Source organism: Chelonoidis abingdonii, chromosome 6 (genome assembly GCF_003597395.2).
Source record: "Chelonoidis abingdonii isolate Lonesome George chromosome 6, CheloAbing_2.0, whole genome shotgun sequence".
NCBI classification, from domain to species: domain Eukaryota; kingdom Metazoa; phylum Chordata; order Testudines; family Testudinidae; genus Chelonoidis; species Chelonoidis abingdonii.
Window position 1 is genome coordinate 126386156 of NC_133774.1, and position 27474 is coordinate 126413629.

Here is a 27474-nt window from a genome sequence, read left to right on the forward strand (position 1 = left end):
TGGAGTCAGGTGCTCTAACTGGAGTCAGGTGCTCTAATTGGCCACAGCTGTTCTAGTTAATCTAAAGCAAACCTTCCTCCCTTGGCAGGGAATAAGACCCCCTGCTAACACTCTTATGCTGCCCTCTGGCCATGCTGTATCACAAGGGCAATGAGTAAATGAAGCCTAGCAATTCAGGTTATAAAGACATGTTTAGTATTTTATTGTATTTAGATTAGAGAGCTCAAAATTAAACCATAATGAAAACAGACCTTCTGGATAGATCTGTGTAGTGTCAGCATCATCAAACTTTTATAGCAAGAACCACATTTTAATAAAGATTGTCTTATGACACTTCCCCTCCCACTCAGTCACACTATATTCCTTAGGCAACTGCAGCAAATTACTTCTATTGAAGATGCATTAAATAACTTAACTGGCTAAATATATGTTAACAGTAGGAAATAGGGTAGAGGAACCAGCAGTACATGACCAGCAGGTTCTGGGGTCCTCATTTGACAGTTTGGGGGCCTCTGGCCTCTTGCATCCCTGCCTCATCTTCCTTCATGTACTGGAATCAAGTCACTGAAAGGAAACGTCTGAGGCTTCTGAAGAGTGCCTGATCCAAATTCCAGCTTTGGGAAGTTTTGAATAGGGACGTTTGCTGGTCAAGGCTTCTCAGAAATACAGTATCATGTCACAGTGACCAGAGGCATCATGGTCTAGTGAATCAGATATTAGGCTGGAAGTCAGGACACCTAGAACCTATTCTCAGTTCTGTTACTGCCCGTGGGCAAGTTACTCCACCTCCATGCCTGTCTCCTTTCCTACCCTTTATCTCCTCAATTTAGGAGGAGATAAAGGGTAGGAAAGGAGACAGGTGGTAACTCTGCCAGGGACTGTCTCTCTATGTCTCCATACAGTGCCTAGTGTATGGACACCATAAGGATTGCTGAAATAATTATGGCAGTATGTGAAGTTGAAGGGCCTGCAGTAGTTAAGAAATTGGTGGATGTAAGGATCAATCCATATCTTTTCACACAATATCACAAACGTCATGATGATATAGCAACAAGTTGAGTGACAAGTTGTTACCACGCAGAGCTTGTGTTCCAAGTTAGACACACACTTTATAACAGCAGAGAGACGATTATCAGTATGTATCCATCCTATTAGTTATCTTTCTTCATCATCATCATCATCATCATGTTGCTATTACGCCACTGGGGTTTAGGGCCGTGATGAAGCTCCTCCACTCCTGTCTGTTTCTGGCAAGTCTTTCGATGGTTCCCCAGCTGTGCCCCAGGTTTTTCAGCTCACCTTCCACAGCTCTTCACCATGTTGTTTTCGGGCGGCCTTGTTTTCGCTTGCCTTCAGGTGTCCATCTTATTGCTACTCTGGTGATGGAATCAGTTTCCATCTGAAGCACATGACCAATCCATCTCCAACGCCTCCTGGCAGTGATGGTGCTCAGATCCTCTTGGCTGCACTGTGTCAGTAGATCTTGGTTTGAGATTGTTCTGGGTCAAAAGATATGGAGGATTTTTCTGAGACAGGTTGTATGGAATGAAGACAGTTTGTACATGTCATACTTTCTCATTCCCCAGCATTCTGCACTGTTGTAGTGTTGAAAGTACACAGCTCTGGTAAATCTTGAGTTTGGTTTTGTGTTGTGTTTTTTGATTTCCAGATAGTTATCTTTCAGGGTTTTTTAAAAAGCTAATCCTATAAATTAAAATATTGTAGCAATGTCCAGAATGACAGGTTAGATGTCAGTAAAACAAACCATTCCTATAGCTCTTAACCATTTCACTGCACTCAGAAAATGTAATCTAAGTAATCCTCAAAACCCTAATGATATCTTCAATTCAGCTAACAAATATGTTTGTTTAAATCAGTGTAGGATCATCCTAGCACAGGTAATAATACCAGGCTCTTGTATAGCACTTTTCACCAGTAAAACTCAAAGTGCTTTATGAAGATAATTATCATTGTCCCCCTTTCATAGATGTGGAAATGGAGGCACAGGTAGGTATAGTAATTTATGAAGGATACACAATAGGCCGGCCTGATTAATAGTTACTCTTCTTTCACTGTGAACACAAGTCATTGTCTTCTCCCTTAAAAGTGAGCAGTACCAAAACCCTGGACGTTTGTTTAGCAGTGGTTCCTATCTTTATTTGGCATACCATAGCCTGGCACATCTTATGCAGGCATCTAGGTAATTGGAGCAGATATTCTAGAAGGCTTACAAGTGTCTAATAAGCTCACTACTCTGTTTTGTGGTACTGTATGGATGATAAATCAGAAAATGGAAATGGTTGGAAGATATCTATATTTTAGCAGGCAAGACATTCTCAAAAATTTATTCCGCACTGTGAAACTATGACTTGTTTACAGATATTGCTAGGAATTGTAGAGTAACATTTCTCACCTCTCTATTTTGCAATTATGTGCTTTTTCTGTTAATAACACTGTATTTTATTTCAGAAACTAGGTGAAAGTGTTCAACAGCTTCTACTAACGAAAATTGCAGTCTACCTGATGACTTTTTTAATAGTAACAGTGGCTTGGACAGCACATGTAAGGTATGAAAAGGGGGAACGTGTTTTTGTTGAATTCTTTCTAGGAAGCTAAAGCAAGATTAGTTTAGTAGAATTGAGTGACCAGAGATGCTATGTCACATTTTTCTGGAAATTTGTCCTGAGAGTCCTGATAGAAAGAATGTTTTGATTATAGCCAAAGAGGATTAAAATATCTGATATTAAGCCGTCTTTTTGTAATGGTTTTTAAAGTTACAGAAAACATAAGAGATGTTTGGGAAATTTCTTTTTAGATAATATTGGCAGAAGGTACAAAAATTCCTTGTACAGTATCACCAGCAGGTCTTACCCACCACAGTAGCAGCAAAGTAAAGGAAAATAAATACTATATCTTTAAAGTCAAGCTATTTTAGGTTTGTAGACTGTAAAATATATGAGTTGTTCCATTAAGAATATAATTTCTAACGTATATAGTTAGAGGAATTCAAACAGCAGAATTGGTCTAGGGCTTACATTTGTCCTTTCCAATGCATACGACATCACTTCTCTCCCCCACAGCATACTCTTTAAAACTGAGTGAGAGATTGGTGAACTTGCATTTTATAGGGAGTACAGACTGTGCCCCTTCCCAGCATGCTTTATTAAAAGGAAATTGACAAGGAAGCCTTTCCCTTGTCTTCTTTTCTTCTCTCTTCCACTCCAACCATCTGAGCTTCTTTTCTAATTGAAGGCAAGTTAGCTGGAGTTTATTTCTTAATTTGTCTAAACAAAACCAGTTTTCTTTGATTTGGCACTGCTCAAGATAAAGAAGAACCATAACCTACTCTTCCCTCCTCCCCCCCCCCCCCCAAGCTTGAACAGATTGGGAGGGGAATATAACTACACTTTGTCCTATTTTTCCCTGAGTCTTTTCCCTAACTTCTCAGTGATGTACTGTAAATATGTACAGTAACTAGGAAGCAGTGAAAATAACTTGATTCAACTGCTTGTTTTTCTAGTGATATTAGCTTAGTGAAATAGCTGCAGTTTGTCTTACCTGAGGCTTTGATACCATCGTAATTTGCACTTTTTGAATGCATATAAAAAGTAAAACTTATTACTAAACCTCTTTAAATTATCATCTTTTAGGAAGGCTACAAAACTAATACTATGTGGGTGAAGAAAACATGGGTTGAATAAATATCTAATTTTTCAAATTACGAGATGGTAAAATCTTCCCTTTCAAATAGAGAAACTTCACAAGATTTGATTTCCTATAGCTCATCTGCAGTACTTTGCCTATAAAATGACTACAGCTACAGAATGCTTGGTTCAGCATTTTTTCCAATGCCATATCTTTATTTAAACCAGCCATTTCAATCTAGTCATGATGAATGGATGCATGGTCTTGGAACAAATTTTGAAAGAGAAAGTAGTTAAGGACATAGAAGTGGATGGTAATTGGGATAAAATACAAAATAATTTTACAAGAGGTAGATTGTGCCAAACCAACCTGATCTCCTTTTTCGAGAAGATAACTTATTTTTTAGACAAAGGAAATGCGGTAGATCTAATCTTCCTGATTTCAATAAATCATTTGGTACAGTTCCACATGAGAAATTATTAGTTAAATTGCAGAATATGGGGATTAATACAAGAATTAAAAGGTGGGTGAGGTACTAGTTAAAAGGAAGACTACAGTGGGTAATACTGAAAGGTGAGCTATCAAACTGGAGAGAGTCTACTAGTGGAGTTCCTCAGGAATCTTATTTAACATTTTTGTTACTAACCTTGGCGCACAAAGTGGGATTGTGCTAGTAAAATGTGTGAATTACATAAAGTTGGGAGGTATTGCCCGTATGGAGGAGGACCTGAATATGATGACTTTGAAAACTGAAGTAATAGAAATGGGATGAAATTTTATAGTTCAAAGGGGAAGGTCATGCACTTAGGGACTAACAACGAGAATTTTTGCTATAGGCTGGAAATGTACCAGTTGGAAACAACAGAGTAGGAGAAAGTCCTGAGCATATTGGTTAATCACAGGATGATTCTGAGCTGCCACTGTGATGCAGCTGTGAAAAAGGATTATGCAGTCCTAGGACACATCGGGCGAGGTATTTCCAGTAGAGACGGAGAAGTGTTAGTACCTTTATACCAGGCATTGGTGAGACCTCACCTGGAATGCTTTGGGCAATTTTATCTCCCATGTTTAAGAAAGCTGAGTTCAAAGTGGAACAGGTACAGAGAAGGGCTACTAGGATGATCAAAGGAATAGAGAACCTACCTTACGGGAGGAGACTTAAGGGGCTTGGCTTGTTTAGCTTAACCAAGTGAAGGCTGACGGAAGATATGATTGCTCTCTGTAAGTACATCAGAGAGGGAGAGGAGTTATTTCAGTTAAGGGCCAATGCTGGTACAAAAACAAATGGCAATAAACTGGCCATCAACAAATTTACACTTGAAATTAGATAAATGTTTCTAACCATCAGAGGAGTGAAGCTCTGGAACAGCCTTCCAACGGGAACAGTGGGGGCAAAAAACCTAACTGGTTTCAAGACTGAGTTTTATGGAGGGGATGGTATGGTCTGATGAGGTTGCCTACTGTAGCATGTGGCCCATCTGTTAGTAGCAAAAATCCCCAACAGCCAGAGATGAAACACGAGATGGGGAGGTCTCTGGGCTACTGCAGTGAATTCTTTCCCAGGTGTCTGGCTGATGGGTCTCACCCACGTGCTCAGGGTCTAAATGATCACAGTATTTGGGGTCCAGAAGGAATTTTCCCCCAGGTCAGACTGGTAGAGACCTCAATATTTTTTTGGGGCGTTTCTGTGCAGCGTGGGGCATGAGTCACCCGCTGATATGAACTAGAGTAAATGGTGGATTCTCTGACACCGGAAGTCTTTAAATCATCATTTGAGGACTTCAGTAGCTCAGCTAGAGGTTAGGAGTCTGTTACAGGAGTGGGGCTGTAGCATGCAATGAGCAGGAGGTCAGACTAGGTAACCATGATGGTCCCTTCTGGCCTTTAAGTCTATGAGTCTGTAGTGTTTTATTTAACTCTTTTTTCTGGGTATTGAATTAATGACTGCCTTGACTGAATGTTTTAAATAGATGAAGACAGTTTTAAGCTTGAGCTTGGGCAGTAGTTCTACATGCAGAGTGGCAGGGAAGGAAAGACAAGAGGAGAGGAAAAACGGGAGAGAGGAAAGGAAATTGAAGGAGAGACCCTCTCCTAGTTTGGAGGAGCACTGGCAGTGTCTGCTAGGGAGAGGGAAATGAACTTGAGAGTCCTGTCCGTGAGCCCAGAAGAGCACCAGCAGAGGTTGTAGGTGGGCAAGAAGTAACTTATCCCTTTGAGCTGCATGCTTAGCTTTCCTTGTGGTGGTCATGCACATGCATGTACATGCAGTAGTCATGTCATTGACCTAGTGTCCAGCTAACTTTTTAAAACTGTTATAAGCAAAGCATACTCTCCACCTTTGTGTAAACTGTGCTGGCTAAAATGTTTTTTTCAGCGTCTGCTTTTCATAGCGACCTCAAATTGTGACATGTGGTGGTGATATTGATATAATCTGGGACCATATAGAACATGGTTGCAACCAAGGTCCTGTAGTGGCACCAAATCTTAGGTAAAGGGGGTCATATAAGGTGTCCAAGACCAGGTTATGGGTTGCTGGTTATGATTATGCTGTCTATATGTATGTATCATTTTGTAGTTGAAGTTATGAGTATTGCCTCTATACTGTCTGTATTTCAAATTTGTGCTGTGTTTCTGGGAAACATCCCAGACAAGTTGGTGTTAGCTCTGCCTAGCCTGCTTGATGGCTCATTAAGGACCATCAGCTATACAATCGACCCATGGAGAGATGGCAGATACACCTTGTAACTCAGCAAAGAAGGCAGGGACTTACTCATGTGACTCCAGACTCCATTTTGCTGTAATTTTCCACAGTAAGAACAAAGAAGTGTTCTTACACCTGGAAAAATGCCTATAAAAGGCTGATGACTCATCTCCATCTTGTTTTCAGTCGTGCTTCTTACCTCTGGAGGGACTTTGCTACAAACTGAAGCTCTGAACAAAGGACTGATGACCCATCCCAGTGGGGGATGTACTCCAGAGACTTGATTTGAACCTGCAGTTTATTCCATCACTGCTACAAGCCTGAACTAAGAACTTTGCCATTACTGTATGTAGTTGACTTCATTTACCCAATTCTTGCTCTCATCTCTTTTCTTCCTCAGTTTGGGCTTCCACCTGACCATCCACTTGAATCTGCTCCTGAGAAACATTTTCCTCACCAATGAGATCTTTCTGCTCTTGATTTAACTTCAGATTCACTTCTGAGACATTACACAGACATTTGGAAACTCCATTCACAGACACACTGCTTTCTTGCACAGACAAACAGCTATTACCCACCAGGTTAGAATCCCCCTCTCCATGGCCATAGCAAAACTGGTTAAACACAGAAAACTGCCCATAGTAATACCACATATCAACATAATTATAAACTGGATTTTCAAGAGGATACAGTTTCTGCTGTTCTTCCACTGCTTTTTTTACTTGGAACTGGAGTCTAGCCGTCTCCTTCTCAGCAGCCAGAAGCTCCTTACGTGCTTTTTCTTTTCTCTTAGTAGCTACTTTCTCTCTCTCTCCTCCGCCTCCTTCTTTCTCTTAGCAGCCTCTTTTTCTCTCTCAGCAGCCTCTTTCTCCAGCTGGGTCAAGGCTTGCTTCTCTTTCATTCAAATTTCTGCTAGTTTTTGTTCATGTTCAAATTGCAGGCTGTCCATCAGGGCTTGCAGTGTCATTGCTTTTGCTTTCTGGCTCATGGTCACTGATCTTTAACCAACCAAACTCTCAATCTCAAATTTCAAATCTGGATAGTGTGGGGTTCTGACCCAAAGTTTAATTGACCTGGTTCTGTGGATCCTAGCACGACTATGCCACTGTGACGATGCGGTTCTGGTGGGACCCAACTGAGAGTGCCAATTCAGGACCAATTGCTTAAACAGGGCAGTTACATCCCAAGGCTGGGGTTTTTCCACTTCTAAGGCAAACCAAACCAGCCAGACAAAGAGGACTTTGGTTTCACCCCACTGGCTAACCACAAGTCACATAAGCAATTTCCTTAGACATTCCAGTTTCCCAGTATCACCACCAGTGCCACTTGTCCTGGGGATGAATGGTTATGAAAAGCAACACCCCAATAAAAGAAAAAGGTTCTCTTGATCCCAAAGAATCAAGCTCCAGACCCAGGACAATATACAAATCAGAACTTACAAACAAGTCTCACTGTTGCCAATCCTTTAGAATCTAAAATCTAAAGGTTTATTCATAAAAGGAAAAAGATAGAGATGAGAGCAAGAATTGGGTAAATGAAGTCAACTACATACAGTAATGGCAAAGTTCTTAGTTCAGGCTTGTAGCAGTGATGGAATAAACTGCAGGTTCAAATCAAGTCTCTGGAGTACATCCCCCACTGGGATGGGTCATCAGTCCTTTGTTCAGAGCTTCAGTTTGTAGCAAAGTCCCTCCAGAGGTAAGAAGTAGAAGAGAGCCACGACTGAAACAAGATTGGAGCATGGGAGTCATCAGCCTTTTATAGCATTTTGTCCAGGTGTAAGAACACTTCTTGTTCTTACTGTGAGGAACAATTACACAAGAATGGGTCTGGAGTCAACAGAGTAAGTCACCATGCTCGTCTTTCCTAGTTACCAAGGTTGTAATCTGCCCGAAATTCCCTTCCATCCTTGGGGGGTCTGATTGGTATATGGTGGTCCTTAAATGAGCCATCAAGCAGGGATAGGCAAAGCTAATCCAGTCTGGTCTGGGATGTTTCCCAGAAACACAGACAATTTTTGAAATCTAGACAGTATCAGAGGGCAATACTCATACTTTCAACTACAAAATGATACATACAGTATAGACAGATAGTATAACAAGGCAACCATTAACCTAGGTTGGGACACCTTATAGACCACCCTTTACCTAAGATTTGTGCCTGTAGTGGAGGCGGTGTGGCTCCCTTCCTCCCCGGGAGGGTCGAGCCCGCCAACGCCAAAAGAAGGCGGTGGCACAGGAGCATGGGACCCTGCCCTCAGAGGGTCAGCAAGGCGACCCAGAAGTATAAAACTGGCCAAGTGGCGCTGCAGTTGGAGCCCAGCGCCACGGGAGCAGGACCTTGCAGAGGTGCTCTGGGAAGCTGCTGAGGCTCAGGGCAGTTGCCCTGACTGGCCGCAGCTTCCCCGCACCCGCTACGACGAGGAGCCGCTGGAGCTTCCCCGCGACCGCTACGAGGAGGAGCTGTCGGAGCTGCCCCGTCCGTGCTGTTACCCTGAGGAACCCCCGGAGCAGGCTTGGCTGGACTTCCCAGAGGTACTGCTTAGCCCCGGCCGGGAGGGGCCCATGGTACTGGACTTCCCGGGGGCTGATGCCACAGACCAGGTAGACCCAGAGGGGGAAATTGGAAGTAGCCCGGGGGCAGCCAACTCCAGTCAAGCTGCAAACATACCTGAACCCATGTCAGTGTGTTGCGGTCAGGAACCCCACTGACCATTAGCGGTGATAGCCACTACTAGGGCCCCGGGCTGGAACGCAGTGGAGTGGGTGGGCCTGCTTTCCCCCTTCCACCCGTCCTCGGGTGGCAGAATCCCCCTCTCCCCGGCCTGAGGAGGCCATTAAGTCTAGTGTTTGTTTGCTCAGCCCTGAGTCAAGAGGGCCTGAGCCTCTGTAAATGTATGCTTGGTGCCCCACCAGAACCAAAGGCTGGGCCCCTTTAAACTGTACCGCTGCTCGGTCCTGCACCAAAGGACCTGAGCGGCCTGAACTGTTGTCTGCTCGGCCCTGAGCCAAGAGGGTCTGAGCCTCTGTAACTGTGTGTTTGGTGCCTCGCCCAAACCAAGGGCTGGGCCCCTTTAAACTGTATCACTGCTTGGTCCTGCCCCAGAGGGCTCGAGCTCCTCGAACAATGGGGGCCCTCAGCCCTGAGACTGAGGGCCTGAGGTCCCGAACTGACTTTCTTGTTGCCCAGCCCTGTAGCAGAAGACTGGAGCCCTGAGCGACTGTGCCGCGTCGCTCAGCCCTGAAGAAAGGGCCAACGCAGATGACGTGCACTGAGGCCAGTGTGGCTCCCCTCCTTCCCAGGGAGGGTCGAGCCCCAGCCCAGCACCTTTACAGTGCCACTGCAGGACCTTGGTTGCAACCATGTTCTGTATGGTTCCAGATTATGTCAATAACGTTACACATGTCTCTGGAGGCCCAGTTGCGATATAGCCTTTCTTGCCTCTGGTGTGACAAATTAACTCCTTAAAGTTGTCAAAGGACCTATTATCTATATTAATGGGGGCTCTGATCCTTGAAAGATTTAAGCAAGTGCATAACTTCACACACATGGCTAGCCACAATGATTGCATTTGACTATTCCTGTGAATAAAATTAAGCATGTGCATAAATCTTTGCAGTTGTGGAGTCCAAAGGAAGTCTCCTTTGACGTTAGGAGATGTATAGATGCCTTCTTCCTTCCCCTTAGGGGGAGGGAACATTAAATTGCTTTCTGTGGCGCTAATAATTTTAGGTAACACCTCTTGGAGCAAACTGCATTAAGATGCATAGCTGAACGTGATTTGTTGGGAAGAATCAACATGGCTTTTGTAAAGGGAAATCATGCCTCAACAATCTACTAGAATTATTTGAGGGGTTTAACAAGCATGTGAACAACGGTGATCCAGTGGATATAGTGTACTTAGATTTTCAGAAAGTCTTTGACAAGGTCCCTCACCAAAGGCTTACCAAAGTAAGCAGTCATGGTATAAGAGGGAAGGTCCTCTCATGGATCAGTAACTGGTTAAAAGACAGAAAACAAAGGGTAAGGATAAATGGTCAGGTTTGAGAATGTAGAGAGGTAAATAGTGGTGTCCTCCAAGGATCTGTACTGGGACCAGTGCTATTCAATATATTAATAAATTATCTGAAAAAGAGGTAAACGGTGAGGTGGCAAAATTTGCAGATGATGCAAGACTACTCAAGATAATTAAGTCCAAAGCAGACTGCAAAGAGTTACAAAGTGATCTAACAAAACTGATTGGGCAACAAAATGGCAGATGAAAGTCAGTGTTGATAAATACAAAGACATGCACACTGGAAAACACAATCCTGACTGTACCTACAGAATGATGGAGTCAAAATTAGCTGTTACCACTCAAGAAGGACCTTGGAGTCATTGTGGAGAGTTCTCTGAAAACATCTGCACAATGTCTAGTGGCAGTCAAAAAAACTAACAACGTTAGGAACCATTGAGAAAGTAATAGATAGTAAGACACAAAATGTCATAATGCCTCTATATAAATCCATCATATACCCACAGCTTGAGTACTGCCTGCTGTTCTGGTCCCGCCATCTCAAAAAGGATATATTAGAATTGGAAAAGGTGCAGAGAAGGGCAACAAAAATGATTTAAGTTATGGAACAGCTTCCATATGAGGAGAGATTAAAAAGACTGGGACTTTACAGCTTGGAAAAGAGAAGACTAAAGGGGGGATATGATAGAGATCTATAAAATCAAGGTGACTGATTTCTCCAGGGTGCAACCTGGAACTGGGGTACCATTGAGCCCTGTCTCAGCAGCCTGGGTTCCCTCCCACACTGTCATCCTATGACAAGCCACAGACCCCTCTTGGTCCTGCACTTGCACAAACATTTACACAGGCAGGGACATACCCAGCTGCAGTTACAGGAATGCCTTTGCCAGTCACTCATGAACCAGCAATAGAGAGGCTTTAGTCCCCAGCCTAGGACCCCAAAGCTGTACCATCTTACCCTGATCAGAAGCCTGACCAGTGTAAGTTATTACCCAGTCCGCCCCTCCCTCATCGTGTAGAGGACAACGCACCAGCCCCTGTTCCTGAGTAGATTTCCCTTTGCACTTCAAAGAACACACTGTTTTAGGTAAAAAATATAAAACTGATTTATTAACTACAGAAAGATAGATTTTAAGTGATTATAAATAATAGCATACAGATCAAAGTTGGTTGCCTAAGAAATAAACAAAATCACAATCTAAGGTCTATATACTAGACAGGATTTGAATCGAGCAGTATCTCACGCTGATAATACAAGCAGTTCGTAGATCTTTCATACACAGGCTGGGATCCCTTCTTTCCTTCCTGGGACCATCCCCCATTCTGTCTTTGTTCCTCAGGTGCTTCCAGGTGTTGAGTTGGGGCGGGGGGGGGCGGTGAGGCCAAGTGATGATGTTGCTTCTCCCCTTTATAACTTCTGCCATGTGGAAGGAACTTCTTTGTCCCAAGCAAAGTCCCCAGCACAGTGAAAAAGTACAAGCACAAGATGGAGTCCAGTATGAGGGGGGCCCAGATTGGTATGCCAGAGGATTCAGCAGTACCCCAGTTCCGGGTTGCATTGGGAGAAGTCCATCACACTTGACTGGCATGGAGAAAATGAATAAGGAAGTGTTATTACTCCTTTGCATAACACAAGAATCGGGGATTGCCCAATGAAATTAATAGACAGCAGGTTTAAAACAAACAGGAAATACTTTCCTCCCACAATGCACAGTCAACCTGTGGAACTCATTGTTGGGTGATATTATGAAGGCCAAAATTGTAACAGGGTCCAAAAAAGAGCTAGATAATTTAATAGCCATTGATGGACCTATCCTCTGTTAGCCAGGATGGTCAGGGATACAACCCCATGCTCGGAGTGTCCCTAGCCTCTCTTTCCCGGAAGCTGGGAGTGGACGACAGGGGATGGATCACTTGATGATTACCTGTTCTGTTCATTCCCTCTGAAGCATCTGTCATTGGCCAGTGTTGGAAGACAGGATATTGGGCTAGATGGACCATTGGTCTGACCCAGTATAGCCGTTCTTATGTTCTTAATAAGTTAAGGAACAGTTTATGGGAGGACCTTTGTTCAGTGATCAGTGTACTTTATAGATTAATAAAGGAATACAATAAAATTAAACCTACAGACAAAAAAAATTTAACTTATTAACCTTGCTTTTTTTATTCTAAGTAAAATGCAATGAGAACCAGAATAATGAGAACCATGCACATTCTGAGACTGATGAATTTAACAAAACCTCATCATCTGGATCTACTTTGAAAAATGACTCAAATGCTATTCAGAGATCTCAAAGATTTCCAGATGAACCTTGCTCTATTTGCAAATTAAACCATTTATTCTAACTGCCACACCTGCAAATTTATTTTGGAATATGTAGATCAGTCTGGCTTCTTTCTGGTTCATGCATCACCAGTAAACAAAGTTTCTATTGGGGAAAATTTGCCTGTGTTCACATTTGAGCAACACTGTTGTCTGCAGTGGAATTTCACAAGTTTAAATGAGTACAGACTGTGACCCTGTGGTTTTAGGGCCACTTAAGCACACGAGTAGATCCATTGACTTCAGTGGGGTTACTCACATGTTTGCAGGATTATGGCCTCAGTTAATAATTTTGTTGATGTGAGAATCAGTAAAGTTCAGCTCACTTTTTCACATCTGTATTGGCTCTGCAGCAATAGTGAAAATGTATTTCAGTAAACAAATATGGTTCAGAATGACATAAGAAACATCTGTAGAGTAAGAAAATGCCCATTTTACATAGTCTCTTTTCTGACCTAATTGCCCTTTAAAAATTAAAAAGCGATGATTCACTAATAACCCCCCCCTTCAACAATTGAATTTGGATTTCCTTGTCTAGCGTTTTTATTTTCTTAATAAACAAATTTTTTTTACATTTCAGATTATCAGATACCTGTTTTTCCAGGCAGACATTTATTGCTAGCTGCCGCTGCTGCTTATATAAATTGCTGAACACTGGAAATGTGTTTACGATATAATGTTATCAATGCCTTTTTTATAAGTAGGATGGTTCATGGCTTTTTGTCTTGTTTTTTGCAGACTGTTTCAGGTGATAGTACTGATAGATGATGTTCTTGCCCTTCTAAATTTGGTGAGTCTCTATCAATCATAGTTGAACCAACAAATGCAGGTTGAGATGTATAAAGGCCGGTAGAGCTACACTTTTTGTTATATTTGTATCCAGATACTATCAACAAAGGTCTTTTTAATCTGAGTAGTTTAAATTGGCCGAACAGGAAAACAGGCAAAATCATGCAGCTTAATTTGCCTTTTCTGTAAGGCAGAGAAGGGCAAACTACGTCCCGTGGGCCAGATCCGGCATGTCAGGGCTTTCAGTCCGGCCTGTGGGATTGCCAGCCCTGTGGCACAGCGGAGCTAAGTCACGCTCCCTGCCTGCCCTGGCCCTGCACTGCTCCCAGAAGCAGCCGGAACCACATCCCTGCTGCCCCTGGGGGAGGAGGGCAGAGGGCTCTGTGCACTGCCCTCACCTGCAGGCAGCACTCCCCACAGCTCCCATTGGCTGGGAATGGGGAACCATGGCCCATGGGAGCTTCGGGGGTAGAGTACTCCTAGGTGAGGGCAGCGGCGGCATAGCCACATGTCTCATCCCATCCCCAGGAGCCACTGCTGGACATGCTGGCCACTTCCGGGAGCAGCACGGGGCCAGGGCAGGTAGGGAGCCTGCCTTAGCCCTGCTGTGCACCACTGCTACCTTGGAGTCACTCAAAGTAAGCAGCGCCGGCCTGGAGCCCATACCCCAACCCCCTGCCCTGAGCCCCCTCCTGCATCCTTCTTGCACCCCTTCCCTGAGCCCTCTGCTGCACTGTGCACCCCTCCTGCACCCCAACTGCATGCCCTGATCCCCCTCCTGCACCCCAACTCCCTGTCCTGAGCCCCCTCTTGCACCCCTGCCCTGTGCCCTCTGCTGCACTGTGCACCCTCCTGCACCCCAGCCCCCTGCCCTGAGCCCCTTCCTGCACCCCAGCCCCCTGCAGAGCCCCCCTGCACCCGTCTTGCACCCCTGCCCTGAGCTCTCTGCTGCACTATGCACCCCTCCTGCACCCAACTGCCTGCCCTGAGCCCCCTCTTGCACCCCTGTCCTGAGCCCTCTGCTGCACCATGCACCCCTCCTGCACTCCAGCCCCCTGCCCTGAGCCCCCTCCTGCACCACAACCCCCTGCAGAGCCCCCCTGCACCCATCTTGTACCCTTGCCCTGAGCTCTCTGCTGCACTGTGCACCCCTCCTGCCCCCCAACCCCTTGCCCTGAACCCCTTCCTGCACACCGCACCTTCTCCCACCCCTCACACTCCCTCCCAACCCCCTGCCCCAGCCCTACATTCATGGCCCTGCATGCAATTTCCCCACCCAGATGTGGCCCTTTGGCCAAAAAGTTTGTCCACCCCTACTGTAAGGGAAACTGAAATTGCCTAGAGAAATTCAGCCATGAGCTGAAGAAATGTTTAGTAGCAAGTTAGTCTGGAGGGCAGCTGAGGTAAGTCAAGAGGGGAATTCTGAAGGAAGCTCTTGTCTCTAATGGTCTATATGCTGGCTGGACTCCTATCTCTGGATAGAAGAAATGAACCCAAACTGCAGAAATCAGGATTTCACCTTGTCCAATACCCTGAAAGTGGGTTTAGATCACAGGTAATGACTTGGAGCCTATTTCTATTTAGTTTTTTAAAAAACTCATATTTAAATATGAATATTTGAAGTACAGGATTAATTGTAGGGGGTTTTTTAAAGCTGTCTATTACTGAGTGACCACTTGGGTTCTTGAACCACTTTAATGAGCTTTACATTTATCCTAAATCTTATTTTAGTTTAAAAATAGTACCTTGAAAGTTATTAACTTACTTGTTAGCATGTTTGGAAAGTTTTCTTTAATGAATAACACTGTAATAGCTGTATTGTTACTGTGGGGTTGCTGCCCTCTAGTGGGAGGAGTGATGAATTTATCCTGTCTCTCACGATACTTTATTCCAGTGGGGTCACCAACCCATCGATCTCAATGAACTGGTCGATCCTGGAGCCTCTGCCACTCAATTGAAATTTCTGGGCTGCTAAAAGTCCGGCAGCACAGCAGGGCTCAGGCAGGCTGCCTGCCCTAGCCCCACGCCTCTCCTGGAAGTGGCTGACTGCTGGCATGTCTCTGCAGTCCCTGGTGTGGGGGAGGAGGGAAGTGAGGCTGCTCCATGCATTGCCCCCGTCCCCAGCACCATCCCTGTGGTTCCTGGCCAATGGGAGCTGCAGAGGCAGCGCTAGCAGGCACGGGCAGCACATGGAGACCCACTGTCCCCCCATCCCTTTCAGGGGCCACAGACGTGCCAGCAGCCAGCCGCTTCTGGGAGCAACATGGGGCCAGGGCAAGCAGGCAGCCTGCCTGAGTCGCGCTGTGCTACCAACCGGGAGCTGCCTGTGGTAAGCGCTTCTAGGCGGAGCCTGCACCCCTCACCTTCTCCTACACCCCAACCCTCTGCCCCAGGCTTAGCCCGGAACCCCCTCCCACACTCCGAAGCACTTGGCCCCAGCCCAGAGCTGCACCCCCTCCTGCACCCCAACCCCCTTCCGCAACCTGGTGAAAATGAGGGAGGGAGGGGGAGAGCGAACGACGGAGGGAGAGGGGAATGGTGTGGGCAGGGCCTCGGGGAAGGGGCAGAGTAGATCCTGGGTTGATCTTAAATTCAGAAAGTAATCTTGTGCATAAAAAAGTTGGAGATCACTTGTTTATTCTGTTGTTTTAAACCCCTTCAGTTTACAGTCCGCATAGCACAATATTTAATGAAATAGAAATTTTAAAATGATTCTGCTTGCAACAAACTGACTTTAAATACCATTTGGGTATGTCTACACTGGCAGAGTTACCGCGCCGGCAGTTACAGCGCTGCTCAGAGAGCACTGAATGGAAACTGCTGTTGTGTGTTCACAGTGTCAGCTGCCTGCGTAATAGTGTGTTCACACTTGCAGCAGTATTCAGAGCAGTGTACTCTGGGCAGCTATCCCACAGAACATCTCTTCCTCTTCTGCTGCTAAGAGTTGTGAGAAGGCGGAGGAAGTCACAGGGCATCCTGGGTGTTTCGCATCCCAGCAATCCCTGTGCTTTCGTCCACATTTGGCACCAATTTTCAACCTCTGAGCTACGTAGTTATACCAATGTAACTTTATAATGTAGACTTGGCCTAAGAAAACACTTGCATCTGCTCCATAGTGATCCATTCCCTGCAGGGTTCAGGTTGCAACTTCAGGAACAAATGATTTTTCTTGAGGCAATGCCTGCATTAGTGATTAGAATTATTTATTTGTTGGTGTCATCCCTAACAGTGATAGACTCCCAGGACTTAATCGAGCTTGTGTTTCAAACATGCTTTTTTCCCCTTTCCTTCTAGGCATGTATGATGCTCATAACTTTCTTGCCATACACGGTAAGTAAGTGTGACATTTGCATTCACGTTTAATATGGCTGCTTTAACTCTAAAAAATACCAAATCAAAGCATTCAGAAACCTTAGAGAGCATTATTATGACACCTGAACCCCTCTGCAATGCATATGTATTATTTTTCTGATAATCCTAAAAATTGAACACACTAAAACTTGATTAGGGTTTCTTGTTTTGAGTTTATTAATTTCATTTTGGAGGTTTATTTTTAATATTTTTTCATTTAATGTAGATGTCCAAAATTGGAGTTTTGGATGGCTTTCTCTTTGTGTATACTGTAACGAGGTGTGTGTGTGTGTGTATATATATAAAATCTGTACACACACACACAAGCGCTATATGTCCTATGTAAATAGTGGTGACCCCCAGGGGTCTGTACTGGGCCCAGTCCTATTTAACACATTCATAAATGATCTGGAAAAAGGGGTAAACAGTGAGGTGCCAAAATTTGCAGATGATACAAAACTACTCAAGATAGTTAAGTCCCAGGCAGACTGTGATGAGCTACAAAAGGATCTCACAAAACTGGGTGACTGGGCAACAAAGTGGCAGATGAAATTCAGTGTTGATAAATGCAAAGTAATGCACATTGGAAAACGCAATCCCAACTATGCATATAAAATGATGGGGTCTAAATTAGCTATTACCGCTGAAAACATCCACTTAGTGTGCAGCGGCAGTCAAAAAAGCGAACAGAATGATGGGTATCATTAAGAAAGTGATAGATAATAAGACAGAAAATATCATATTGCCTTTATATAAATCCATGGTAGGCCCACATCTTGAATATTGTGTGCAGATGTGGGCACCCCATCTCAAAAAAGATATATTGGAATTGGAAAAGGTTCAGAAAAAGGCAACAAAAATGATTAGGGGTATAGATCGGCTTCCGTATGAGGAGATACTAATAAGACTGGGACTTTTCAGCTTGGAAAAGAGCTGACTGTGGGGGATATGATAGAGATCTATAAAATCATGAGTGATGTGGAGAAAGTAAATAAGGAAGTGTTGTTTACTCCTTCTCATAACACAGGAACTAGGGGCCACCAAATAAAATTAATAGGCAGCAGGTTTAAAACAAACAAGAGGAAGTATTTCTTCATACAACGCACTGTCAACCTGTGAAACTTGTTGCCAGAGGATGTTGTGAAGGCCAAGACTATAAGAGGGTTCAAAAAAGAGCTAAATAAATTCACAGAGGATAGGTCCATCAATGGCTATTAGCCAGGTTGGGCAGGGATGGTGTCCCTAGTCTTTGTTTGCCAGAATCTGGGAATGGGCGACGGGATGGATCACTTGATGATTGTCTGTAATTCTCTCTGGAGCACCTGGCATTGGCCACTGTCGGAAGACAGAATACTGAGCTAGATGGCCCTTTGTTCTGAGCTAGTATGGCTGTTATGTTCTTTATGGCTAACTCAGGTTCAACAGCTAGGGACTCCTTGCTTATGCTTAGAAATCTTTGCCCCCTCAGAGTTCAAGCAGCACAGGGATAACAGTTCCTCTTTAACAGGGATTTTTATTCCCTTCCCCCAGCGTTCAAGCTGTGATGGGATGTGGGCTTGTGCACCCTCTTCAGGGGAGTGGGTGATGCAATCAGGAAAGTCTTTTGTCCACTGATATTCCACAATAGGTTGTCTGGTGTCTATGGGCCTTCTTTCGTTAGGGAGGAGATGACACCTCTTGTGATAAACTGGGTAACGCTTCTCTCGTGACTGGGGTGGATTTACAGTCTTAGCAAATATTTTTATAGAGATAGAGCAAACGCTTAACATTACCTTATAATATGGGATACAGACATGAGAAGTAAGATTAATCCATGCAACATCCTACAAGCATTTCTAAACACTGAAACATGTTCTTATAACAGTAACGCTAACACACAGGCGAGCCAGACTGGTTTCCAGCTATGCCTTTGGCAGCATTCAGTGAGGCCCAGTGGCCTTGGCACGAGCTGGCACCTGATCTGCCAGCATCAGAGAGGCCTGCGGTGGGAGACAGATTATTCCCTAGTTGCTCCCGAGGGGTTGTTGCATCTTCCTCTGAAGCCTCTGGTGCTGGCCACTGTCAGAGTACTGGGTACTCGGTGGACTCAGGTCTAATGTAGTATGGCAGTGCCTAGATTTCAAGTGCAGTAGAAAATCCCTTAAGGGAATTAATTGAGTCCCTTTTCAGTGCAGGGTTTGGGTGATGTGCAGTAAATATGGCTTAGGGCCGCCCATTGGCTCGTGAGGATAAAATAAAATATTGAATAACTCCCCATTCACTGAGCACCATTCATCTTGTGCACTAAACGAGGCAGAGGTCCTGTGGCTAAAAGTACTGGATCATGTAACTAAAGACTGTTATAACGGATACGCACAAGAGGCCTGAGTTCAGGTTGCACAGGCAGGCTTGTTTCTGGTATTTCCCAACTTTGGGGAGTTGGATTTAGCAATCTCCCCACTCTTCTGATGAATTTGTCTTGTTTGAATTGTTCAAGTTTTAAGGTTATAGAAAAGCAGAACTAGTACATTCGTCATCTCTGCTGCTCTCCTCTAAGTGTTTAACCTGTTTACATTTTTCTTGTAGTTTGCCTTAATGGCCTCCTTTCCAGGTAGACCTTTTGGTATTTTCATGTTTAGCACCTGTGCTGTTGTCATCGGCCTTATCCAGGTATGGGTGTCACTCATTTACTTTTTCCATTCATTATTAGAGACTAGATTTGATTAGATGGAAGTACAATTAGATCTAATAGTAGATCTAGAACATTAGGAAAGCTTCATATAAAATTTTGTGATGTTGCTACTATTAGTGTATGCTTTTTGTGATAGTGCAAGATTGGCAGGGCCGGTGCAACCGTTTAGGCGACCTAGGCAGGCGCCTAGGGCACTAGGATTTGGGGGGCAGCATTTTCTTCAGCAGCGACTGCGGTGGCCGGATCTTCGGCCACCCCAGTCGCCGCCGGCATTTAGGCGGAAGGAGCTGGGGCAGGGGAGCGTGGGGACGGCCGCCTTCAGCAAGTGGGGGGGGAGGGTGGCACGCAAGGGAACTCCCCACCGCAGCTCACCCCTGCCTCGCCTCCTCCCCAAGCACACCGTGGCCACTTCACTTTTCCCACCTCCCAGGCTTGCGATGCCTAAGCTGATTGGCACCGCAAGCCTGGGAGGCGGGAGAAGTGAAGCAGCCAGGGCATGCTTGGGGAGGAGGCAGGGCAGGCGCAGGTGTGAGCTAGGGCGGAGGTGGGGAGCTGCCGCGGGGGCGCAGTGCCTCAGGGCAGGGGCTCGGGGACGGGGGAGGGCGCAAAGTGGAAGTTTCGCCTAGGGCGCGAAACATCTTTGCACCAGCCCTGAAGTTTGGTAACTCAGACAAGTGCCAGATCATGTGGTGACTGTTTTCATTATCCCAAGTATGAAAAAATTAAAAGAACTTGAAATGCCAATAAAGACACAGATGCAGTCAAATCAGGAAGTTCAAAACCCATTGAATCATGATAAATTGGTTTTAAAAAGGAACCCAAAAGGTTAGAAAAGTAGCAGTTGATGGACTGTATTATGATGATTATTCCCCCCCCTCCTTGCTGGAGTTCTGAATCGCTGCTCAATATTTAGTTATGCAAGCCTTTTAATGCAGGTACAAGGCTCCAGCTTACTTGTAACCACTAAGTATAAGGGAGCAGCAAGTCTTAATGAAATAGATCCCTTTATTGACGGGAGTGAAAATTACACTGGTCACAGGACCATGACTTCATGTATTAAGTCCAGGATTATACTGGACTGTATTGAGGCAGTGCTTGTGAGAGACAAGTGACAGATTTAAATCACAGTATTTTATCAATCACTAGATCTAGAAATAAACTCTCTATGTACTTGGAAGTATGGGAACTCCAGTTCTCTAGTAAAATACATGCATTCTAGCCCAGGTAGGTTTCAAGAGTGGACTTCGCAATCGTCACTCTCACTTTACCGTATCTTTCCTTTTGAACCCCAGTATGATTTTACTTGCCGCTCTGTTGAACTGCTACAGCTTGAACTGAGTGCTTTATACTGGCTGAAAGTTTTGAACTCCAGATTTTAAATGATGTAGAAATTAGCAGCCCTGAGGTTTTTGAAGAGAGGACTTGCTTTCTGAAGGGAAAATGAAACCCCAGTTCAGTGGTGCTGAGAGCCATTGAACCAAAATGCAAACCACTATGATGGAAACCACTTCAAGATGGGATGCAGCAGCACCCCCAGCACCAGCACCTATGTCCCGGTTACTAAAATCTTTGCAAACTTTCTGTAATGTTTTCTCTGCAATGCCTCTCCATAGTCACACAAATCTTAGTGTGCTAAATCCGAGCCCAAGTTTACATCTGCTTCTGCTGTTCAGGACCCTGGTAAGTCAAAGCCCAGTGAGGTGAGACTGCAGTGATGCAAGACAACTGTTACCTTCTTGTCACTGGTGGTGTCAGAGCCAGCACTGCCTGAAAAGGAAGCAGTCTTTGCCATTGAGTGGGTGTGGCTAGAAGATGCGCTGATTAGCGCATTCCCTCTTAGTGACTTACTAGTGGAAATCAAATTACTCCTTGCCAGGCAAAAACACTAAGGGGAAGAAGCTGGCGGTTCCATCCTCCCTCAGAATGAGTTTCCTTCTGGAGAGTTAGGTGACTTGTGGGCACAGGGAGATGTACTTTACTTTACACATCCTATCATCTAGCTGGGTGGATGTATCCAGTCTCTCTTACCTCTGCAATGGCTCCCTTTCAGCTGGATCTGAGACCAAGCTCTGTTCTGCTAGATTGTCAGGCATTTTGAACATCTGTACCAGCCTCTGAACTTCTTTTGCACAAGGAGCCTCACTCATGGAGCAGGACCCCATTGTGCTAGGCGCAGTCCAAACACACAGCACAAATGTCATGTGGGGTGTGGTAGTGGGGAGTCGGGGGAATACAAAATCTCTGCATAACTAGGTGTCATAACTAGGTATGACGAGTCTGCGCAGAGTCTGAAAAAAACCCAGCCTTCTGACTCAGTCCCTCTCAAGCCACTAGCCCTCTCCCTGATTTAGTAAGTGCAGTAGCTCCTGGCCTGCCATGGCAAGGAACCAGTTAAAGTGGTTTCTGGTCCTGAAAGTGTTTCTAAGCACCTGGTCCTGCCGTAGTTCTCAAAAGCAAAAAAATGGATTCCTGACTTCACACGCCATTTCCATCTTCTGTTGGCGTGAAGAGCGTGGAAAGCAGTGGGTACAGATTGGCCAGTCTATTCATTTTCACTGTCGGTTTGTTTGCCCAACCGGATGCTTTCTTCAATAACTGCAAATCCATAAGCAAACAGATTTCAATTGGTAGAAATGATTAAATTCTTCTCTCCGCATAAAATTGTAAATTTTCATAGATTCATAGACTCTAGGACTGGAAGGGACCTCGAGAGGTCATCGAGTCCAGTCCCCTGCCCTCATGGCAGGACCAAATACTGTCTAGACCATCCCTGATAGACATTTATCTAATCTCCTCCTCCTGATGACACCCTTTTAGATACCTGAAAACTGCTATCATGTCCCCTCTCAGTCTTCTCTTTTCCAAACTAAATAAACCCAATTCTTTCAGCCTTCCTTCAGTAGGTCATGTTCTCAAGACCTTTAATCATTCTTGTTGCTCTTCTCTGGACCTCTCCAATTTCTCCACATCTTTCTTGAAATGCGGTGCCCAGAACTGGACACAATACTCCAGTTGAGGCCTAACCAGCGCAGAGTAGAGCGGAAGAATGACTTCTCGTGTCTTGTTTACAACACACCTGTTAATGCATCCCAGAATCACGTTTGCTTTTTTTTTTGCAACAGTATCACACTGTTGACTCATATTTAGCTTGTGGTCCACTATGACCCCTAGATCTCTCTTTCTGCCATACTCCTTCCTAGACAGTCTCTTCCCATTCTGTATGTGTGAAACTGATTGTTCCTTCCTAAGTGGAGCACTTTGCATTTGTCTTTATTGAACTTCATCCGGTTTACCTCAGACCATTTCTCCAATTTGTCCAGATCATTTTGAATTTTGACCCTGTCCTCCAAAGCAGTTGCAATCCCTCCCAGTTTGGTATCGTCCGCAAACTTAATAAGCGTACTTTCTATGCCAACATCTAAGTCGTTGATGAAGATATTGAACAGAGCCGGTCCCAAAACAGACCCCTGCGGACCCCACTTGTTATACCTTTCCAGCAGGATTGGGAGCCATTAATAACTACTCTCTGAGTACGGTTATCCAGCCAGTTATGCACCCACCTTATAGTAGCCCCATCTAAATTGTATTTGCCTAGTTTATCGATAAGGATATCATGCGAGACCGTATCAAATGCCTTACTAAAGTCTAGGTATACCACATCCACCGCTTCTCCCTTATCCACAAGGCTCGTTATCCTATCAAAGAAAGCTATCAGATTGGTTTGACATGATTTGTTTTACAAATCCATGCTGGCTATTCCCTATCACCTTACCACCTTCCAAGTGTTTGCAGATGATTTCTTTAATTACTTGCTCCATTATCTTCCCTGGCACAGAAGTTAAACTAACTGGTCTGTAGTTTCCTGGGTTGTTTTTATTTCCCTTTTTATAGATGGGCACTATATTTGCCCTTTCCAGTCTTCTGGAATCTCTCCCGTCTCCCATGACTTTCCAAAGATAATAGCTAGAGGCTCAGATACCTCCTCTATTAACTCCTTGAGTATTCTAGGATGCATTTCATCAGGCCCTGTGGACTTGCAGGCATCTAACTTTTCTAAGTGATTTTTAACTTGCTCTTTTTTTATTTTATCTTCTAAACCTACCCCTTCCCATAAGCATTCACTATGTTAGACATTCCTTCAGACTTCTCAGTGAAGACCGAAAACAAAGAAGTCATTAAGCATCTCTGCCATTTCCAAGTTTCCTGTTACTGTTTCTCCCTCCTCACTGAGCAGTGGGCTTACCCTGTCCTTGGTCTTCCTCTTGCTTCTAATGTATTGATAAAAAGTCTTCTTGTTTCCCTTTATTCCCATAGCTAGTTTGAGCTCATTTGTGCCTTTGCCTTTTTCTAATCTTGCCCCTGCATTCCTGTGTTATTTGCCTATATTTCATCCTTTGTAATCTGACCTAGTTTCCATTTTTTATATGACTCCTTTTTATTTTGTAGGTCATGCAAGATCTCGTGGTTAAGCCAAGGTGGTCTTTTGCCACATTTTCTATCTTCCTACCCATCGGAATAGCTTGCTTTTGGGCCCTTAATAGTGTCCCTTTGAAAAACTGCCAACTCTCCTCAGTTGTTTTTCCCCTCAGTCTTGATTCCTATGTCCATCTCCACCTCAGTCCAAGTGTGTACATTTTTAATATATAAGGCAACACCTCCTCCCTTTTTCCCCTGTCTATCCTTCCTGAGCAAACCATACCCATCCACACCAACATTCCAATCATGTGTATTATCCCACCAAGTTTCAGTGATGCCAACAATGTCATAGTTGTATTTCTTTATTAGCACTTCCAGTTCTTCCTGCTTATTACCCATACTTCTCGCATTTGTATGTAGGTATCTAAGATACTGGTTTGATCTTGCCTCCCAGTTTTTATTTATCCATGTGGGGCAGAAATACTGTCTGAAAGATCCCATCGCTTTCTTACCAAAGTGGGGTGACCTTGGGCCAGCGGGAGCGGGCAGTGAAGTGTGTGTGTGTGTGTAAATGATTTGGTGAACAGGTTAAAGATGGAAAGAGATTCATTAGATTGAAAGCTGCTGGGGGGCAGGGACCATGCTTTTGTTTCGAGTTTGTACAGCACTTGGCACAGTGGGGTCCTAGGCACAATCTAATGTCAGTGGAAAAGTTCAGAGACTGGTTTAGATAAATATCTGAAGTTCAAGTATTTACCTAAACCCTTTGGGGCCGACCTCTTCAAACAAATCCCTTTCCTATCTGTAGGTCCCACTTTCCCCTGACCTGCGGCATGTGGCTTCTTCTGGGGGAATGCCTAGCTGCCTGCCTAGCTAGTTGCTGTGGTGGGTCTCCTTTCACTTCAGAATAATAAGGCCCAGGGTCTTGCTTATCTGTGCAGAGGTGGTGATGTATACGTCTTCCATTGGCCCCTCCACCAGGCACATTAGCCTAGTCTACACTGCAGCTGGCAGCGAGCCTCTCAGCCCGGGTCGACAGACTCCCACTTGCTCTGTTCAAGTTAGCACACCAGAAATAACAGTCTGGGCAATGGCTGAGGCTAACCACCCAAGTCCAGGTCCACCTGACTCCCTGGATCTGAGTTCAGGTGGCTATCCTGAGCCGCACCCCGTGCCACAGCATCCGAGCTGCTAGTGCACTGGCTTCAGCAGAGCTAGAGCCAGTCTGTCTAGCCGGGCTGGGAGGCTCGGTCCCAGCAGCCCTGCAGACGTAACCTTAGTGTTACGCAGTGCCAGAGCCTGTGAGATTCCCTCCTCCGTTCCTGTCAGATCAGCGCTTCTCAGGAGAGCAGAGAGCAGAGCTTAGCATGCTCTGGGGCTTGTTGTATTAGAGGTTTTCTATTGTTTGGGTTCAGATTTAGAATTACAGCTTTGACTTGTCTAAATATCCACTGTAAACCAGTATCAATTTTCTCCTCTCTGCAGGCAGTGATAGTAGTCTATGGCTTCTATCATCCCTACTTGCTGAATCACCAGATACAGGTATCTGAAAACCAGGCCTTCTACAAACATCATATCTTACAGATCATTCTAAGAGGACCAGTCCTCTGCCTTTTAGCCGCCATCTTCTCCTTTTTCTTTTTCCCAGTGGTAAGTTCTTTAAACAACCATCGTTCTAAAAAACATGTTATGCTGGTTGACAGTGTGACCTGACAACTTCATTGCTCACAAACTTTATTTGGCAGAATACTGAATCATACTAATCATAATACACGACCTATAACCTTGTAGAATTCAGCAGTTGAAGCCCTGTCACTGAGCAGATTTAAAGCACGTCCACACAAAGCGCTAGATGTTGTAACACAGGGGACACTGACACCAGCTGATGAGTGGATTAAGTCAGTGGTTCTCATCCCCTCCCAAATCATTACACTGAAAAGACCATTGCGTCATGACTTCCATCTAGGTCGCAACTCCCTATGTCTGACTGAAACCCCACAGGTTGAGAACTCAGTGATCTAAAGTCTCAGTGATCTGAAGTCTTTCCCATGTCAAATTTCTGTGCCACAGATTTTCCAGAACACTGATTTGTTTCTTGGTTACCAGCATCACATGGGTTAATCAGAACCCCTGTCGTGCCAGGAAGGCTTTTAGATCACAGGAAGCAGTATGATAATATGGCAGCCGCATGGACATCGGAAAAATGCTCTGCTGCTATCCTTGTCTATTTGTTTTAGCTTCTCAGATCTCGACACACTTCAGAGGAAAATCTTTCAGGCTAACAGTAACTTTAAGGCAGCAGGTTGCTGATCATAAACAGATGGAACAAAATTAACATGTGAGGGTAGGTAAAATAAACATCAAATTACATAAGAAATTGGCTAAAAAGCCTGACAAATATAGTTCCTGTCGTTAACACGGCACAAGAACAAAGTAAGTAGATCAGTCAGCAGCTAATTATCAGACTTATCCTAAAACACACTCCTCTGGCTGAATCCCAGGCACTTCCAGCCAACTCCTATTCCATCTTCATTAAATGGAAACCAGTGACGAGCTCAGCTCCCACCAGCTCTCAGCATCCACAGACAGAGTCCTCTAAACAAAGTGTGTCTATGGAGCTGCTCCTGAGATACCCTGCTTCGGCTTGATGCCCCTTCAGGCATTTTGTACTGCTTTCGTTTGACTTTTTCTTGAGACTTTTCCACAGACTGCATCAACCTTTTGATATATTCACAGAGTTGAGATGACTCGTCTTCATAATAGTAACCTTGAATTACAAAGCTGGAGTATGCAGAAACTTGAGAGCTTAATTTATAATAAGCACAACCTATTTTCCTGCTCCCCCCTCTCCCCGCCAACAGTTTCCACTAGACAGAATCCAGAATGAGTCATTCACCAGTTTGCTCCTGTGCAAGGGGCTAGCCCACATCCTGTGCTCTTTTAGGCCCTATTTGGAGGACTGAAGTAATTCTTGCGCTGGTTGTCACACCGTCTGGAATGGCTCACAACTGTGAGTGCCTACCTCAGGGCAGAAACACAGGACACACAGCCCAAAGTGGTGGTGTGTTCTATAATTAGATTTCACCAACCCAGTGACAAATGTGAACTCCTGGATCACTATAGCAGTCTTACCATGCAGTCACAGACAGTCCCCTTAGACCAGGGGCCAGTCAATGGGCAGATGGGGCCAAATCCAGACCGCCAGATGCTTTTGAATGGACCGCAAAATATTTTTATTTACTTATCATTATTGTTGTTTTTGTATGATTTTTCTCTGGAGTCTGGACCTTGACTATATCTTGACCAAGAAATTTGGATCTTGACCAAAAAAAAAATTGATTACCCCCCCGCTAGACCTGCCAGTCTATCTTACTATCCAGACAAACTGAACTTTGTGATAAAAGGTCACTCAAACCAAAAATCACACCACATTAGGTTGCTCCCAGTCCCAAGAGACCAGTCCCTTACTCCAGATCAATTGGTACTCTAGATCTTACACCAAAGACAACACAGGTAGCCATTTCTCTAGTAAACTAAAGGTTTATAGCTAAGAAAAGGAAATG

The 27474-nt window shown here is 44.6% G+C and overlaps 1 protein-coding gene across 2 annotated transcripts in view; it reads left to right on the forward strand.

Moving 5' to 3' along the window:
* The window catches only part of TMEM175 (transmembrane protein 175), a 51564-nt gene that overhangs the window by 15136 nt on the left and 8954 nt on the right, over positions 1 to 27474 (forward strand). Inside the window, exons 2-6 of one of the 2 annotated variants that reach the window (XM_032778599.2) lie at positions 2470 to 2567; positions 13423 to 13474; positions 16768 to 16803; positions 19390 to 19473; positions 25397 to 25561. In XM_032778599.2, the coding sequence (XP_032634490.1) occupies positions 2524 to 2567; positions 13423 to 13474; positions 16768 to 16803; positions 19390 to 19473; positions 25397 to 25561 (381 nt within the window). In that variant the 5' untranslated portion in view covers positions 2470 to 2523. The remainder of the gene's footprint in view (positions 1 to 2469; positions 2568 to 13422; positions 13475 to 16767; positions 16804 to 19389; positions 19474 to 25396; positions 25562 to 27474) is intronic. The other variant, XM_032778598.2, reaches the window with a different exon arrangement.